Consider the following 19,780-nt stretch of genomic DNA (forward strand, 5'->3'; position numbering starts at 1 on the left):
ATGGTGCGCAAGGCTCATGCCAATGACACACACAATTTTATATCTTTGCCACAATAAAATAGGTCAGCTTGTTCTGACAAGTGAGATTAACAACAAATCTTTTCAGGCTACAAAACTAATCCTCTCGCCAATGTCTTTCCTCCATTGCTTCAAATGAATGAAAAGATTAAATCAAATCAGATTCATCACAAACTGTACTATGAATTATCCAAACACTAAATGTACACTTTCTAACTCTTTTACAATACTTGACAATAACACAAAAAATAAGGAAGATCAATAAATGGGGGCATCCAAGGACTCACTGTTTAAATAAAGTATAAGATATGCTCTTCTCTCTTAAGTAAAGAAGTTCCTACTATGAATTTGAACTCTAGTTGAGATGTGGATATTCCTACAACACTCATAGGACAATTGTAACATTGAACAAATGCACTTATGCATCCAAAGATGTTGTTTATTATATGATGGTCTTCTATAAGTATTATGACTTGTCACACATTAGGAACAAAACATTGACGGTGCTGGAGATTACTTTGATGAAACAAGTATTATTTATTCTCTCTCTCTTTTCTCAAATCATTCTTAAAAATTGGCTATTTCAGTCAAAACAACCCAATAATGCAGATCACAAAGAAATTTGTTTTGGTCTACGAAAATAAAGCAGCAGTAATTTCAACTAGAAAATAATATAACACATTTTAAATTCAAGTGATGCAAAAACACGGCAAAACAGATTTACACTTAGCAACAAAAATAAATAAAAATTATGTAATATTTCAAACTAGTGATATTGCATAGTGCAATACAGTGATCCCTCATTTTTTGCATTTAATGGGGACCAGAACCTTCCGCGAAAGCTGAAAAACTGCAAAGTAGGATTTGGCCCTAGGAATTTTTGTGTATGCGGGTACAAGAATGTTTTAAATATGTAAACAGTATTTATATTTTACACATTTAAGACAAAAATTACAACAGTATACGTATTTACTTAAATGTGTCAGTGCTACTTTATCAGGTTAATTACACAACTTTACACAGTAATAAACATTAATCAACACTGCTTTCTGAGAGAGGTGAAGAGTCTTGTGTTGGTGGTGGAGAAGAGGCTCTCACTTGACTTGTAGAAGCTTTAGGCTCACTCGGAGACTCTTCTGCTTGAGACGTTGACAGTAGAGCCAGGGGCTTTTACCTTGGAGAGAAACATGGTGATGGGTAGTTGTTGTCTTTGTTTTTTCTTTTCCTTCAAAATTCCCCCGTACAAGGACATAACCACGTCAACGCGATTGCTGAACTCAACAGCTCGAACCATATTGTCATCAATGTCTAGTGCAAATTGTTGCAGATTCTTCAGGGTAAGGCCCTGGTTTTCAGTTTCTTCTTTATCTTCCTCTTCTTTTTCTTCTTCACTTGCAGACTTTGTCATCTCAAGGAGGTCTTCATCAGTCAGTGGATCCGAGAAGCAATTGATAAGGGCGCTCCTTTTGTCATGTCGATAAATCCTTCATTCCTTCATTCACCGCCTTCTCCATAGCTGAGTGATGAACTTCTTCAGGAGTGAAGCCTGGATAGTTGTGCATCACGTTCAGCCATAATTTCTTCCAGCTAGAATTTACGGTCTCACTCTTCCCACCCTTTAATGCTTGCTGAATATTAGACAAACATGAGGCAATGTCGTAACTGTGCCAGTATGCTTTCAAGGTGAATTCGTCATAGGCATCGTCAACTGCCGAGACGAGGCCCTCCATCATGGAGAGAGTGAAGAGGCCTTAAAGGCACGAATGACACCTTGATCCATTGGCTGAATTAGAGATGTAGTGTTTTGGGGTAGAAACTCTATCTGCGCATCATCATATTGCAAGTCTATTGCATTATCTCCTGCACAGTCCATCAGGAGAAGGACCTTAAAGAGGAGGCCCTTTTCAGCCAGACACAGCTTCACCTGGGGAATGAAGCAATAGAGGAGCCATTCAAGGGTCAGAGCTTTTGTTATCCAGGCCTTGGAGTTAGTTATGCATCCAGAACATGGGCAATAGAGCCGTATTTTTGTTTTTTTAATGCCCGTGGATTTTTGGCTTTATAAATAAGGCCTAAGCATAAAACCTGCAGCATTGCCAGCCATGATGACAGTCACACAGTCTTTGTGAGCCTTGAAGAATGGCCTCTTCACTTCGTCCCTGAAGAGGAATTTGCGTGAAGGCATCCTCTTCCAAAAAAGGGCATGTTTCATCTATGTTGAAAACTTGCTCAGGGAGGTAGCCTCCCTTACTGAAGAGGTAAGGAAACTCTTCCTCCACGTAATGACAAGCAGCATCGTTGTCAGCAGAGGAAGCCTCACCACCATAGAGAAGCACGTTTCTGAGGCTGTTCCTTTTTTGAAATTTTTCGAACCAGACTTTGTTCATTGTCGTCATCTGGCAAGATTTGGTAGTAGAGAGCTTTGGCCTTTGTTCTGATCATATTAGTGTTCAAAGTCACTGTTTTTTTCCTGCAATCAGCAATCTACAATGCCAGTGCAGCTTCCATTCTGTTATTACAAAGAGTTACCACATGTTTCTCTTCTTTATTGAAAGTTATTGAAGCAGTTTTGCGGATGTTTGCTTCCTCTTTCTTGATGTACCACACTGTAGATTCATTCACCCTGTAAAGGCATGCCACAGATGCATAACTTCTGCCCTCTTTGATCATATCTAAAAGTTTCACTTTTGTTGCTGATGGTCATCATCTTCTTCCTCTTGGGTGCCCCAGAGGAAGCTTTTGCTGGCGCACAGTGCTTAGGCGGCATTATAAGAGCTTAGTTAATAAAAAAATGTTATCGCCTAAATAAAAAAAGTCATCGCCAACACAACACTAAAATACAGTATGTGAGACAGTCAACATCATGGACAAGACTGCTGAGATACAACAAGAGAATATGCTAGGTGAGGCTGCGATGATGCGCAGACAATCAACTCACAGGGATAAATCCACTCGTACTCTCATTGGTCAATGTCCCCAAGAAACCAATCACACGCCTTTATGAAAGACTGTGGTATGTACTCTGAGTCAACTCATCTCTTTGTTCGGTTGTATTTTTTCATTTTTATTTTTTATGAATATTTTGGAAAAACCTGTGAAGCACTGAAGCCGCAAAACATGAAGCGCGAAGTGGCGAGGGAACACTGTATAATCAATATACACATTTTAATAAAATGCTTGGGAAATACAAATGCTCTCACAATGCAGAATATATTTATTACTGATTTTTTGAAAATATTATGAAAAATCCTGGAAAGCTGTATATACATTCTGGTTGCATATTAAATAACATGAGTTATATGAGGGAGGGGGGAATGTCCCCTTCGGACTGAGCAACTCTCAGTAAATTAACAAAGTTTAATAATGTTGATGAAATTAGTGAAACTGGATTGAAAAGTGATGGGAAAAACTGAATCAATTACTTAAAAGTATATATTCCACATATAGAAACACACAAAAACATTTAAAAAATCCATCAATGTGTAAAATGCTAATTCAAATCAACAACTCATTTAAAACTGTACCATTTGTGTCTAATGATGAAGATGCAGTTTTATCAGAGGTAGAAACCTGATTTTTTGAAGATGACTTGTACAACTTATCAGCAAGTGACATAACAGCCCAAGATGTCCAGCTGGCAGCTATTGATGATGGAGTAGTAGACTGCAATTCCTCTTCTAAAATATGAAATAATATATATTCAAATAGAGAGACATTTTTTAAATATTAAGATGAAAAATTAAAAAACATATTTTAAAACTGGGTTTCTTAAACTTTTTTTTTAATTGCGACTTCCTTTTATCTCTGAGATATTTCGCGACCCCCATGACCCCATAATATTTACAAAAATTTTGTGGGACCCGCAATAAGTATTGCGGAAATCCGACACACGTGTGAGTGAAACTTTAAATTTTTTCACTTGTACTGTAATATACTATTGCAGTTTTAGGTCATTAACTTTAATTTCTAATTTTAAGACATAGAACAATGTGAAAATTTTAAATAAGTAACAGACGAAATGACAGCATCACGTGCAAAGCAAGGAAAATGAACATTTATATTTTAAAAACAATGGGTTGAAATGTCTTTGTTTTTTTTTCTTTGTCTGTATTGTCTTATCTTTATCTATTTTCAGATACATTGCATAAAAATAGTTGGTAATTGTAAAATTATTATAATAAGTTAAAGAACTATCAAAACTGCTAAAATTTTTGGCAACCCCCTACTGCAGGTCCCGTGACCCCCTTGGGTCAGGTTTTTTAAGTCATGACCTACATTTTAAGAAAACCTGTTTTAAAGAATTGAAAAATGGACAATGTCTAAAACTAAAATAAAAAGTTAATTTAAAAAAAAAATATTTTAAAATGCTTACACATATAACTTATATTAAATATTCATAAAGCTTTTAAATAATATATTTATATTATTCTTAAAAATTTAATGAAATACAAATTAATTTGTGTGTGATCTTTAAGGCTTTTTTACATACCCTAGTCAAAGAATTTTCTTACACAGTAAATTCTGCTTCCCCCCAATTTATTAATCATTACAACTGAATGTTATGAAAAGTGTTATTTCATAAAAAGAAAAGCTGGCTGATTTTTACAAAATATACGCAATACGTAGTATTTCTGCAACTACAAAAATTATTTTTTGTTTTGATTGCTACACATCAAAATACTATTTTATAGACAATTAAATAAGATACAGTAAACTCTGGTACCGTAAAGCATATCACTTCCTTTCTCAAAATGTTAAAGATCACCAAAGTTTAACAAGAATAAAAAATTAAAAAAATTAAAAATCTGAAAGGTTTCAAATTATAATGGTCACCCAAAAGGTCTTGTTACGGTTTTTTACACTTTCGCTGAGCTCGCATTCTACTAGTCTGCTGTTACACTCACTCCTACTAACCCAAGTTTTTTTTGTCTTTTTAGCTTTATTATTAAACCTCATTTTCTTCGCACTTATGCCATATACAATTCAACAGCAAAATTTAAAATTTTAAAAGCAACATAGCAGTATCCATTTAGAATTCCCAATGCAGCACTAAATGTTGGCATTCACCCCCCGTCTTTTCATTCATCATATCAATGTTCAGTTTTCTTACTAAGATCACTTTACAAAACTTTTTTTTAATCTTTTTATTATTAATGTTTTGTGTGTAAATATAAAAACAGCATATTTTTAGAATTTCCGATAGACGGTCTAGCGCACCGGAGATAATTTTTTTTTCCATACAGTGTTGCCACTGCTCCCTTTAAAATCATCGAGTTTGTTAATCAAAATTTCGTTAAAGTTTCAACAAAACCTGAAAAAGATAATACAAAAATTCAAAATTCGGGCTTCTGAGTGCCCATGCTCAGGTGGAGGAGTACGTTATTCAAAATTTGATGGCTCTATGTAACGTTTTTTTCATAATGTATGAGACGTGCATACATTCATGCAGATTCTTTATTATTTCAGTTCCTTAAATATTACACAGGGCGATAATCTTTGGTGGCAACAATCTGAAAAGTGATATGCTGTTTATAGTGATTCAATGAATAATGCCATTTCGAGACTAATATCCCATTCGGGACTAATGTCCCTTTTGGGCTTTAAAAAAAAAAAAAAAAAAGTCACTAGAAAATTTAATGAACAGTACTTTTAGTTATTAAAAATATCATATTACACAAAATGGTTTAAAATAAAATATTAAAAAATTACATATATTTATTTTGCTTAGTATAACAGTATAGTTCACTAATTGTTGCTAACTGTACTATTTATTTTAATAGATATGTATATAAAAAAAAATTATACCCATTTTTTCAATCAAGCTTGGATCCTCAGAAACCTTTTCTAACTTTGACAAAAATCCTGCAATAGCTTTGAATGCCTATCAAAACAAAATTACGTTATTTTAACTTTTTCAGTGTTTCCTGAAAAATCAAAGAAACTTGAAAAAACATATGAAAATACAGTCAAAAGTCGTTAATTCGGACACCCATAATCCGGACCTCAAAGCTAAAAACTTTCTGCACATGCGCCGTGTTGACACATGCGCATAGGCGTTTACGCGTGCGCGTAAGTACTTTTACGACTGCGCATATGTGTGTGTGCAAGCGCAGAATACATTTTCGCATGCGCGTTTTATGTATAACGGATGGTATAAGCTAAAATTATCTAATTATATATTTCAGTTAATGTTGATGATTGCGTTGTTCCTTAATCTTCGAATTGGATCCGGCTTATTATTTTTTGCAGACATTAAGAGCAATTTTATAAAACTAAACTTGAACTTTCGATTATGTCAAACAGAATTTCCGATTCTGGAGCTCCCAAAGGATCGTACAAAACGAAAGTATGTTTCGATGTCCATCAAACAAAAAGTGGAATTGCTGCAAAAAAATGGATAAAGACATGAAGAATGTGACAGAGAGGTTAGTGAAAACGAAAAAATTTCGATTGACAAGTTAGTTGGTATTCTCGGCACAGCAATTAACGGGACTTGAACAGCGGAACTTTGTAACTGAATAAGAAATTAAAGAGAAAGTATTATTACATAAAACGAAGCAACTTAAACAACTTACATTGAAGGAAATGTTTAATAAAGTAAACAAATATATATTAAGCATTTCTTTTTTTTTTTTTTGTAAATTTTGATATCCTTTAGATTATAATTGTTCTTTATTTCATAAATTATGGTTTCATATTTTTAATTTTAGAATTTCTGCATGCTATCTTACGAGATTTAAACTGATGATCTATAATCCGGAAAAATCGATAATCCGGAATCGCCGAAGTCCCGACGAGTCCGGATTAACGACTTTTGACTGTAGTAACTACTGGAAAATGAATACAATCTGTATGTTATTTTGGTACAAATGACTGCACTTCATTCTCTAACAATTGGGCACCTTAAATAATCACAGATTGAATTAATGAAATTTAAAAAAGATTGCATTATCTAGATTATAGCAAAGCACTTGAAGGTGGCTAAGTGCCAAAAATTAAGTAAGACTGTCTTTTTTATCAATATATTCAGTTAAATTCTAGAAAATGAAAGTTTTCATATTTTTTCCTGCGTCTAAAAATATTAAGCAGTGCCTAAAAGGTAGGACCTAAGTACAAAAGTCAAATAATGAGAAATGTTACAAATATGTAATTGTTATCTCAAATTTTAAATATTATGATAAAATGATATTAAAATTGGATATTAAGAGATAATAAATAAGTAATCATAATATCTGTATAATAGAGAAATACAGTGCTGAAACTGAGTCTACCCTTAGAAACATAGAGTTTATTTTCACTGAGGAAGAATGCAGGAAAAATCTGAAAAGTTAATTGCACTAAAGTTACATTAGTTTACATTTTTAACAACAAAACAAAGAGTATCTCTGTATACAAGTAAATAATACCACATAGCAAAAGAAAGGAAGAACAAGAGTTATGTAATTTGACACAAATATTATCCAAAAGAGGAGATTCCCTCCCCCAAATAAACCGTATTTATACTTTTATTATAATTCATTGCTGGATTTATATTTTATATATTTATATATTTATTTATTTTAGGCATTTATTGTTTATATCTTCACTCATCAATTGAATTTTATTATCAGGGAATTTAATAAATTTTTGCACTACAGGACTGATTAAAGAATATTCCAAATATTTTGCAATATAATTTTCTAACTATAATTTTTTAAATCATTCTTTGTCTCTTTTATTTTTTTTTCTTTTATTTATTTTTATTTCAACATGGAAAAATCAATATTTGCAACTTGAAATCTTCACAGCTCATAAAAACAAAACCTTATTTAAAACAAAAATGATACAAAAATATAAATTAGACGATTACTTCATTATTAAAAAAAATGTGATTATTTCAAATACGTCAATGAACTGCTTAGTGATTTTGAATTTTGAACCAAAGTCATGATAAAAAATCTTTCATGCAAAGTAATAAAATCACATCATCATCAGTCATCTTACTATAACATAACAAGCTAATGTTATATTTCCCCAAGCCTCACCAGAATTATAGTCAGTATATAAGTAGTGTAAAAGTATTAAGGGAAATACCAAGCTCAAGGCCAAGGGGGGAATGCAAAATTCCTATTTGTGCAGACTTTGCTTTAATTTTATGAAGAACCATTTATTGTTATCATCACTAGCTTTGGCAATGATTTTCTATTTGTATGCCTAATTAGGCAGTGTTTATGTATTTCAGTCAAAAATTAGTGTACAGGCTTAAAAGAATAAATTCATAGATTAATTAGATTAAATTAATTTACACAATAACAACACAATGCAAAATAAGTTCCAAGAAATGAGATGTTATCAATTATTTCTTTATCACCATATAGGGTAATTCTAAAATATTTGAGAAACATGCAATGACGAGTAGAAGGGACTGAAATAAGCAGATTTTATAATGGAATATGTGTGTATGTTTAAGCGCTAGCATGTAAAAAAAGTATGAACAACAGATACAAAAGAAAGGTAAAGTCAAATGAAACATGTCTTTTGATGATTAACTTTTTACATTACATGTTCAGAGTGAAAATCAAAGATTCACAGCAGTGATTAATACATTCAAATATTTAGCAGCTGCCCACTTGGGAACTGCTCTCTATATATCCTTCGAGAAACTGCTCTGTTTGCATCCACAGTCTCATAGAAAAAGTGCATATAGGTGAGCTCCATGCTCTTACTGTGATGCATATCACTTGAAATCCACATGGAGAACAATATAACCAAAGTGAACTACTACCATATAACAACAACCTATTAATCTAAACAGTACCTCTCCCACATGAATACACGCAGATTCCATTAAAAAATATGTTTAAAGTCAATCTATCTGCCTTTTCATTAGAGTTGAGCATAAATCAATTATAGTGTAATTGATTAATAATTGAATTACAATGTAATTGCAAATACGAGGGCCATCCAGGAAGTAGATTACGTTTCCGTCTGTGTCCGCTAGGGGCGGGGCTAGCGCGGCCATCTTGGGGTCAGAGCGTTGCGCAGCTCAGTCTGCATCTAGCCGTGCTAGTGAGAGGTTCGTGCTGTGCTCCGTTCAGATACTGTGACGGTTTGAAATGTCTGCGTTAATTGAAAATCCCGCGAGCTGCGAGGTGCGCTCAGTAATAAGGTTTCTGACTGCAAAAAACTGTAAACCGATAGAAATCTATCGGCAGCTTCGTGAAGTGTATGGGGACAACATTATCACTGAAGGTGGAGTGCGTCAGTGGGTCATAAGATTTCAAAATGGCCGAACCAATGTTCACGACGAAGATCGAAGTGGGAGACCCAGCATAGTGACCGCCGAACTTCTCGAAAAAGTCGATGCTAAAGTCCGTGAAAATCGAAATTTCACAATAACGGAACTTTCTTTGAGTTTTCCACAAATTTCGCGAAGTTTGTTGCACGAAATCATCAGCGAAAAGCTTGGTTACCACAAGTTTTGTGCAAGATGGATTCCAAAAATCTTGACAGAGGACCACAAAAATCAGCGAATGGCTGCAGCGTTGAACTTTTTGGACGCTTACCATAAGGATGGTGACTCTTTACTCGATCGCATCCTTACTGGTGACGAAACATGGGTGAAACATGTGAACTGTGAAACGAAATTGCAATCAATGCAGTGGGGGCACACAAGTTCTCCCCAAAAACCCAAGAAATGCATGCAAACAATGTCGGCAAGGAAGATGATGGCGACTGTTTTTTGGGACAGAAAAGGTGTAATTTTGGTGGACTTCTTGGAAAGAGGCACTACAATAAACTCTCAAAGGTATTGCCAAACTCTCCAAAAACTCAGAAGAGCAATTCAAAACAAGCGCAGAGGAATGTTGAGCTCTAAGATCTTGTTGATTCACGACAACGCCCGGCCCCACACGGCAAATGTCACTCGTAAAGTTCTTGAATCTTTTAAGTGGGAGTTGTTTCCTCATCCGCCGTACAGTCCCGACCTGGCACCGAGCGACTTCCACCTATTCCCAGCAATGAAGAAGTGGTTGGCTATGCAGCGTTTTGATGACAACGCACAGCTGCAAGAAGAGGTAACGAAGTGGTTGAAGGTGCAGGCGGCCGAATTTTTCGACGAAGGAATTTCCAAGCTCGTACATCGCTACGATAAATGCCTTAATTTGTATGGTGACTATGTAGAAAAGTAGTATTTGAGTGTGGCTTTCATCTGTATATAATAAAATTTGTTTCCTATACTTTGTTTATTTTTTTATTCCAAAACGTAATCTACTTTCTGGATAGCCCTCGTATAAGTAACTCAATAATGTAATTAAAATTGCTTATATTTGTGATAACAACATGATTGCAGAATGTAACTGTATAATAAATTGTAAAATTACAACAAAGTTGTTATTGCAGTTAATTCAGTTACGATCTAATTGTAACTGCAGTTAATTAAATTAAAGCTAATTGTAATTACATAATTACATTAATTGAATTCCAATTATAACTAAAATAAAATTACAACTATACTGTATGTACATTTGCTAGAATTATAATGTAATTACAATTAAATTTATTATTATGCTTGTTCATTTCTCCTAGAAGCTAAGGAAAACAGTTTGGGCAAGTGTACCCACCTGTTAAAAAAAAATATGTTTTAACATTTCCTTGAAATAATGCATTATGCTATGCTTAACAAAGGCTTACTTCATAGTTAATAATATCTTTACTGCAAGTTGCAGTTAACTCAATGCAGGATGATCTCAGATGGAATATAAGGCAATTTTCCTGCAATTATCGCACACCAAAAGACAAGTAGTAAGAATGCTAACATTATTAGTTTGACTCTGGTTTAAATCTCAGTGAAAGGGGCTTTCTGGATAGGCTTTTTTTGTGGTTTTCTGCATTTTACTGTGATTATCAGCCAGTTTCCTTTAGGTTGTATTTAATTTTAAAAAACTAATTTTCAATTATTTAAATTTAACCAATAAATATACACAAAGTTTGTAGGAGCTATTCATCCAGCCTTAATACCTTTTTGTGCAAAATAACTGTCAATCTGGTGAAAGTTGGCGATCACGTTTATCAAGAGTTCAAACTTCTATGACACCATTCTTTTTTTCACCAAATCAACCATTAATTGAATCAGTGATCCGCGTTAGTAAATTAATGGATTATTTATTTTGAGTAAAAAGGATCTATGAAAACACATTTAAATTAACATGAAAAGTTTTGTCAAAGAACAAATCCAACAGCAAAATCACAAAATTTTTAAAAGCAACATAGCAACATATGTTTAGAATTCCCGATACAGTGTTGTGGCATAATTTGTTGGTAGACATTTTTCTACTTTTTTTCCCAGTCTTTTCTCAGTTCATCATATCAATGTCATATTTTCTTAATAAGATGAAATAGAAACTTTTTTTTTGCCTTTTTATTCTTAATTTATAGTGTGTTTAACTTTATTTATTAAATATCACGTTCTTCGCAATTAAGCCACATAAAATTTAACAGTAAAATTACAAAATATTTAAAAACAGCACATCTTTAAAATTCTCAATACAGTGTTAAAAGTTGAAATTTTAACACTGTTTGTATTTTTTAAAAACTAGTCACCTGTGTGGCCAGTTGCCTAAAATAGCTAAAAAAGAAAAAGTATACAATGATTTTAATGAATCTAGCCAGTGCAATTTTATAAAAATATTTCTGACTGGCTATCTCATGACTTTAATACATTTTTATTTATGTCAAACATATTAAAATGTAGAAAAAATATTCTTAAAAACTGCTTTCATTGCTTTTAAATCCCTTCATATGTTACTCAATAACTTTACAGACTAAAGCTGAAAATTAAATAACTTAGTTTCAATGAATGGCAACATGCTGGAGTGTGGGGGAAATTACTTCCAGGAATGGCAATATATTTCTTATTAGTTTATTGATTAAAATTGAAAAATAAATATCTTATGTTTTGCCAAATGACAACAGTCTGGTGCACTGGAAGCAAAAATGTTTTATTTTGAATACAATTGATGTTCCTCACTTTCGGACCACTGAGTTTGTAATTAAAAATTCTTGTAAAAAACATGAAAATAAATACAAAAGAAATTAAAAAGTCGGTGTCAGAGTGCAGATGTTTGACGACGGACTGCGCATATTAAAACTTGGGTGGCAATACATGCTGTCATTTTTACACAGTGGACACATTTTTACACTACATACAGATTCTTTATCATTTCATTAAATATATACAGTCAAAAGTCGTTAATTCGGACACCCATAATCCGGAATGATCTATAATCCGAACCTCAAAGCTACAACCTTTCTGCGCATGAATCGCGTTGACGCAACGCATGCGCAGAAAGACCTTTACCGCTACGAATTTGCGTGTGCGCGTGCGCAAAATACGTTTACGAATGCACATTTAATGTATAACGGACGGGATAAGCTAAGCTAAAATTATCTAATTATCTATTTCAGTTAATGTTGCAGATTGCGTTGTTCCTTAATCTTCGAATTGGATCTGGATTATTATTTTTTGCAGACTGTTAGAGCAATTTTATAAAAGTAAGCTTGAACTTTCGATTAAGTCAAATAGAATTTTCGATATATATTTACTAATATGTAAAGGATATACAAAGCGAAAGTATCTTTCGGAGTCCATTAAGCAAAAAGTGGAATTGCTGCAAAAAATGGATAAAGGCATATCCTTTGTTTATCTAAACTTTAACGCTTGTTTATCTAAACTTTAACGTTCGTTTATCTAGACTTTGTTTATCTTTAATCCATTCTTTCCGCAGCCGCGTGCAATGAATTGGAAGTTGATCTGTCAGCACTATCCTTATCTTAAGGGCAGATGTTTTTATTTTATTTGGCTTATAATTGCTTACTCAATGTAGTATTTCATCTCGATGTACTCCGTCTTTTGAAAGAAATGTTTAATAAAGTAAAGAAATAAATATTAAGCTTTTTTTTTGTAACCCTTTAGATCATAATTGTTCTTTATTTCGTAAATTACAGTTTCATATTTTTAATTTTATAATTTCTGCATGCCATTTTACCAGATTTAAACTGATGATCTAAAATCCAGAAAAATCGATAATCCGGAATCGCCGAAGTTCCGACGAGTCCGGATTAACGACTTTTGACTGTATATATAATTGAAAACGACTCTTTGATCTAATCAACAAACTGCAAGTTAATTTTATCATTACAAAAATTGACAAAGCTAGCAACAATTTTAGTGTTCTTTGAAAAAAGTTTTACTTCGACCATCTGCACAAAGAACTAAATAGTAATGGCACTTACCAAAAAATTACCACCAACACCAAAATTCTTATCAATAAATTTAACGCACTACATAAAAGACTTAAGATACATCCACGGAACTATAATAACAGATTTGCAAATCTCTATGCCCTTCCAAAATTTCATAAGTCACCTATTAAATTCAGGTTCATTGCCAATAGTACCAAAAGTTATCTTAAAGAAATAGATTATCTTTTTGCAAAAAAAACTTCGTTTAATACGTGACTTGATTAATAACTATGATTTTCAAGATCTGCATTGCAACTGGATGATTTCAAGTAACGAACTCGTAATTAAGACAATTAATTCAATTAAAATTGACCATATACAATGCTACGTTTTGGAAAACCTTTATACTACCTTACCGCTTGAAGAAATTTATACCAGCTTACTTGCTCTACCAGATATAATTCCTCAGATTTCTACAATAATTGATAATGAAAAATGGCAACTTTATCTTACGAGCATGCTTTTCAATAATTATATTCTCTTTAACAATAGCATCTTCAAACAAATTCAAGGGATCCCAATGGGTGGAAATTTTTCGAGCTCCGTCTGCGAATTATTCCTTTTCACAAGAGAATTGACATTTGTTCGATCTCTGAACGTGGCAGAACATAAATTTTATCAACACATTTGTCGTTACATTGATGATATCATCGCCTTTAACAACCATAACAAAATAGAAGCAGCTAATATCGACCCAACTAGCTTAAAGCTGAATAAAACAAATACGGTGCAAAATAATGTAGTATACCTTGACCTTAATATCATTGATTACAATCTTATTAAAGTCTACGACAAGGGGAGAGAATTCGCTTTTCCTACACTAAAGTTAAAGAAATTGGAATTCTAATATTTCCAAAAGAATCATCATTAACAAAATTTTCTCACAGCTTCTTAGAATAAAAAGGATCTGTAATACTACAGAACACTTACAAGAAGAAATACTTTACTTCGTCACAATTTTGAAAAATAACCAAATTCCTCAGAAAATAATTAAAAATACTTTAAAAAAAGCTGGCATTAGCCTTACCAATTTTTAGATAATTTGTTTTGGATAATGAAATTTTTTGCTCAAAGCCTACCGGAAGGCAAATGATGGATGGCTAATTCAGATTATTTAATGTAAAAATTGTATAAATGTACAGTTAATTCTTCTACAAACATTTTCTTTCCTCCAAAATTTTGGCACTTTACTTTAATACTATTATGTAATAGTTTAAAGTACTTAGAAGGCCAAACTCTGCTTTTAACAACTCGGGCCTTTTCATTTTTCATAGTAGCTTGACAGCCCTCTAGCTTGAAGAATGACGACTTTTATTAACAAATGATTTTTTCCAATTCACACTTTCTTTTGAGGCCAAAAATAAGTAATTTTAGCTGAATTAGCCATTTTCACTTATTTTTAACAGTTTTGTTCTTCTTACAACTTGACTGATGCCATTTTGTGTTCTTTCCGTGTCTTTTCTCATCTGTCACCCCCTTCTATAAAAAAAAGGGGGGACAAGACTTCCTGTCAACCTACAATCTCAGCCCATTGGCCTCTTCAGATTTTATAGCTTCGCATGACGACGTCATTTTACAATAAGGAAGGTTGGCTTAGGCAAGAAGGGATTTTGCGCCCTTTTTCCAAAAATTTTTCGAAGCTGAGGACAGAACCTCTCAGGTCAGTTTTTTCGTTTCTGTTGTCTAGGTTTTTGGTCCTAATAAGACCCTGCGACGTTTTTTTACTTACAAAATTGATTACATTTTTATTTGTTTACAGCACCATTCTTCTAATAAAAGTTACATATTCTTTAAGGTTTAAAGAACCAGCCCATACGTTGTTGTGATTTTTGACTAATAGCAGACCGCTATTTATATTATTTTTCTACTTTGATTTTGATTTTTATTTTACATTGCTCGGAATTATAATAGCTTTTGACACCTTAATGTGTTTTTCAGCGGACGCGTCGGGAAAAAAGAACAGAGCAGTGGAGCCACAAAAAAAGATTTATTCCAAAAAATTTTTTTGGAAATACTAATGTTCTTTTATGAAGGTTATTTGGCATTAAACAAGAGCTTCAATGGTTTGTTTTGGCGAAACGCGTAATGGTATTTAACCTATTTCATAAAACAGTTTTTTTCCCTGGAACAGCCAACTGAGAGTACGAGTGGGTTAATTTACCATTTTTCCGCTTTTTAATATTTGTTTATTGTAAATAGTTTTGATGCATTTTGTGTCTTCATTTTAGTTTTAATTTTTTATGTATAGGCATTTTATATATTGACATTTTATAATCTATGTTTTTTATACCTTCCTTTTATACATATATTTTTTTCCGTCGATCTATTTTTCATGTGAGTTAACTCTTCACATTTCACAACGGTCAGATTAATTATTATTTTCGTGCATTAGCAAGTCTTCCAGCACTAAATTTGGCAGTTTTATAGCATATTTACAGTTTTTTCCAGTTATTCCAGACAAATTTCTTATTATTTATGTAGTACTGTGTTACAATATTTCGTGGAGCTGCAGCTCCTGGTAACTTTTTAGCAAATTCGCTGCAATGTTCCTACCTACTACTATATATATATATGGCAAAAAACATTTGAAGGCAACAATTTAAAATATAAATTGACCATAAAAGTGACATGGATAAAAAGTCAGTTTTGAAATTATGTATCTCTGTTACTAAAAATATAATTTAAAAAGCAACTTACATGATCCCTTATACTTTTTTCTGAATCTACGGTAAAGTGGCACAAAGCTGGCAAAACTTTTGTTGCACAATCATTAATACTATAGTAATGTTCTGTTGCAGAAAGTGCTAAAATTGCTGCAGTCCTAGCAGGAGGAAATGGATCTCTTAGAGCTCTCAAAAAAGCACTAATCAAAACTTTTTTCCTTGTCTGTAAAAGGGGGAAAAAAATCCAATATAAAAAAACTGGGGGGGGATTAGAAAAAGTTTCTAAACAAAAGATATGACATTTGTTAAAAATGCTACACATTAAAATTATATAAAACTCATTTAATAATAGTTCACACAATATGAACAAATAACATGATAGTGTTATAAAGGACAACCAAGACGTTTCAAAACATTTATGAATGTAATGAATAAATTATTCTACCTTTCTGAAATATTCACTGAACACTTTGTGCATGCTATCATGCATTGAATATCATAACAAATTTGGTTATTTTTAAAACAAATTAAAGTGCTGGTCTTATCTGATGCTTTCCAGAATTTGCCCTAAAAACTACTACGATTTTACCCAGGTAATTAAAAACTCCTTTACATCAGATTCTTCTTTCACCCAAGGAAACAAAACATAATCTTTGAGTCCAAATCAAGAGAATAAGGCAAGGATGAGAGGTGTTTAACACTTACTATGATAATACAATATATGCAGGGCGACAAATCATAATACAATTATTCCAACATCCTTTAGATGTATAAAAAAGAAATCAAATGCAGCAAATGCTACCTGTTTTTTTTTCACTGATTGCTTATATTAAAAATATCAAGCCCTGTTCAGTAATTTAGTTCTTAATATAAAAGCACTGGCAAATATTCATAAATGCATGGTTGCAGTCTGTAGTTATTCAGGATCTTCCTATATGATTGAGAAAGGATATGGCATAATTTTGTATTAACATACAGGCTGTTTAGACAAAATACAGCATCACATGATGATCCCATAACACTAATTGTGCATTAAAGCAGAGGAATGAGAGAGAGTTTCTTAGACTGATACAAAAATGGTAATCAGTACTAATCCAACAGTAAAAAGTTCTACATAAAAATAAGGATGTTGAGCATCTGTGCCAGAAAGATACCTAAAATAAAGAAATGTTAGGTTAAATATTCTGCAGAATTTCTCAGTGGCAGTAAAAATTTTAGTCATGATTAGTGACAGAAGATAAAGCATTCCTTTACCACTGTGACCCTGAAACAAAGAAAAAGAATACAGCATAAACATAAGCAATAAATTTTCCTAATCTAAAAAATTCAGGAAGTATAAATCTACTAGAAAAATTCTAGGCATTTTTTTCCTACGAGAAGGAACCACTACTTATTAATAATAGGGCACATAATACCCTCAAAACAGTGCTGACTCAACTCCAACAAGCCATACAGGTAAAATGTCATGGCAAACTAGGTAGAAAAGTTTTTCTTTTGCTTGGAAATGTTTCAGAACAAAAAGCTCTGACTTCAGATGGCTATTTCATAATGTACAATTCGGCTCTTTCCTTATTCACTCCATTCACCAGATCTGGGTCTAATTTTTCATCTTTTTGTTTCAAAAGCTGCCACAGTACATATGTGTTTCATTTTACAATGATGATGTTAATTTCAAGAATGGTTTGAAAACTGTGATGAAACTCCCTTTCCCCCTGCTGGAATTTGATAGTTAATGGATTGAAACTGAGGAGAAATGTGTAAGAAATGAAGAAAGTAACAGACATTACTTTGCTTCAAACTTATTGAATATTCAGTACACTCAAATGCAGTGAGTCAACTGCTGACAGTTTTTAAATGTGAATAGGCTACAAGACTAATTGCTCTGCTAAAGTAATAGTCAGCATGATAAGTATAGCTAGTAGATGCTTTTCAGAAAAAGCACTGGTCGATGTAACACAGATTTGGTCAATAAGAAAATTATATAATCATATTTTAATGCCCAGTACCAATTTCTGAAACATTTTTACTTTTATCATTATTAAAATTTTATTCAATATCAGTGTGAACCACTAGACTTTATTCTATGTTTTTATATGTGAGATGAGGGGTCATCCACCTAAAAACTCAATCTGCAAATAAGTAATATGATGATTTTCAGTCATGACATTTCTCAAAGATATTTTTTTTGGGGGGGGGGTTATGGTTGAGACTGATAGACAACCTTGATGAGGTTGATCTTCCAGGCAATTGTTTCTCAGTTTAAAATGTATGCATTGTCTAAAGACTGTGACGTACGAAAAGGTTTCATCATTCAAACACAATGTTAAACTTCTGTGATATTCCTCTAGATTTAAATTTTTCTTATTCAATGATATGGCTTTCTCAATATTAAGAATGATTTAGACTCTACTAGAGGTTGTGATTAATACTAATTTCAAACTATGTTATGGTACATAATAGAAAGTGCTTGAAATGTAAATCAAAATGGCATTAAGTGTTCAACTCTCATAAACTATTTTGACCATCTTGGAAATTTATAGCGTTCTATGCGAAATGCATATGTTTCCAATACTAAATACTTGGAGTAAAGACACTCATTAAGAAATTCTTAAATTACAATTTAATATCTCAAAGGAAATTATGCTTTTTAAATTGTACACATTCTTGATGTACAGGGAAAGCTAATGGTTTGTCAATCTAAATTTTTAACATTTCTATTAATTTCTAAATTCAATCTAAATTTCTAACATTTCTAAATAATAAAAAGAAACTGCAATATTGGAAGAAGAAATCATAAGATTATAATAGCTGCTTCTACTAACTGGCGAAATGTTTAATATTGAAAAATAAATAAATAAAACTCAACTCAAAAATAATTTCAATCTGAAAAGATCCAGGATTTGTTTTTGCATTATTTTTTTAATATTTTATTGTATACACAGAAAAACCCCATTTTAAAAAAAAAAGTATATCAATTACTCTTTCAGCAGAATTAAAAAAAAAAAAAAAAAAAGAAATATATATAAAAGATATCAATCTACAGCTTACTATAAAAATTTCACCCCAACCATTTTATTTAATTTTGAATGCAAATGACATTGAAAACAAAGAGGAATTCTACAACTGACCCTAAAATAGCACAGATTGAGAAGCTAACAGCTTTTTAAATAATAATTTATGTTGTATGAAACAATATATTTTTATAATACTGAAATTAGATGAAAAATCTTAGGCATTATTAACTGCCAACAATGTTTATTACGTTGAATACATTTTGAAAAACTGGGAGGAAAGAGGGAAAAAAAAAAAACCACCTCTTCAGAGTGTGACTTTCTGTGTGCATACATATATACTGATGAGCCAAAACATTATGACCATCCCTATATTTTCCATGAACTCACCTGGATGATGAGAAGGGCACACGATTAAGAGGGAATGGTATGCTGCTGGAGAAGGTAAGAATTCATTCTTGCACTTACTTTTGCGAGTAATGAGAAAGGCTGCTGATCTAAGCGACTTTAATAGAGTTCAGACTGCAATAGGCCGAAGACTCGGAATGAGTTTCTCCGAAACTGCATGACTGGTAGGTCAGTTTATGATCTGCCACTGTCAGTCAAAGAAAAAGGACGTTGCATACTGTCCCACTTGGTACAGCAAAATGAGCCAGACAGTGGCTCAGCTGACAGCACAATACAATGTAGGCTCAAGTGCAAGAATTTTGAAACACACAATTCAGTGGACATTGTTGGATATTGGACTGTGCAGCAAACATCCCACTCATGTGCCTCTGTTGATCAAACGTCATTATTAACTACACC

The 19,780-nt window shown here is 32.6% G+C and overlaps 1 protein-coding gene across 2 annotated transcripts in view; it reads right to left on the reverse strand.

Annotated features, from left to right (window-relative positions):
* The window catches only part of yata (N-terminal kinase-like protein yata), a 100,874-nt gene that overhangs the window by 30,762 nt on the left and 50,332 nt on the right, over positions 1–19,780 (reverse strand). For both annotated transcript variants that reach the window (XM_085827653.1, XM_085827654.1), the window contains exons 13-15: positions 15,997–16,185; positions 5,824–5,899; positions 3,543–3,695 (exon numbers count right to left, since the gene is read on the reverse strand). In XM_085827653.1, the coding sequence (XP_085683779.1) occupies positions 3,543–3,695; positions 5,824–5,899; positions 15,997–16,185 (418 nt within the window). The remainder of the gene's footprint in view (positions 1–3,542; positions 3,696–5,823; positions 5,900–15,996; positions 16,186–19,780) is intronic.

This window comes from Stegodyphus dumicola, chromosome 12, assembly GCF_044657685.1.
Source record: "Stegodyphus dumicola isolate Sdum_Otavi_A_Nest chromosome 12, ASM4465768v1".
NCBI classification, from domain to species: Eukaryota; Metazoa; Arthropoda; class Arachnida; order Araneae; family Eresidae; genus Stegodyphus; species Stegodyphus dumicola.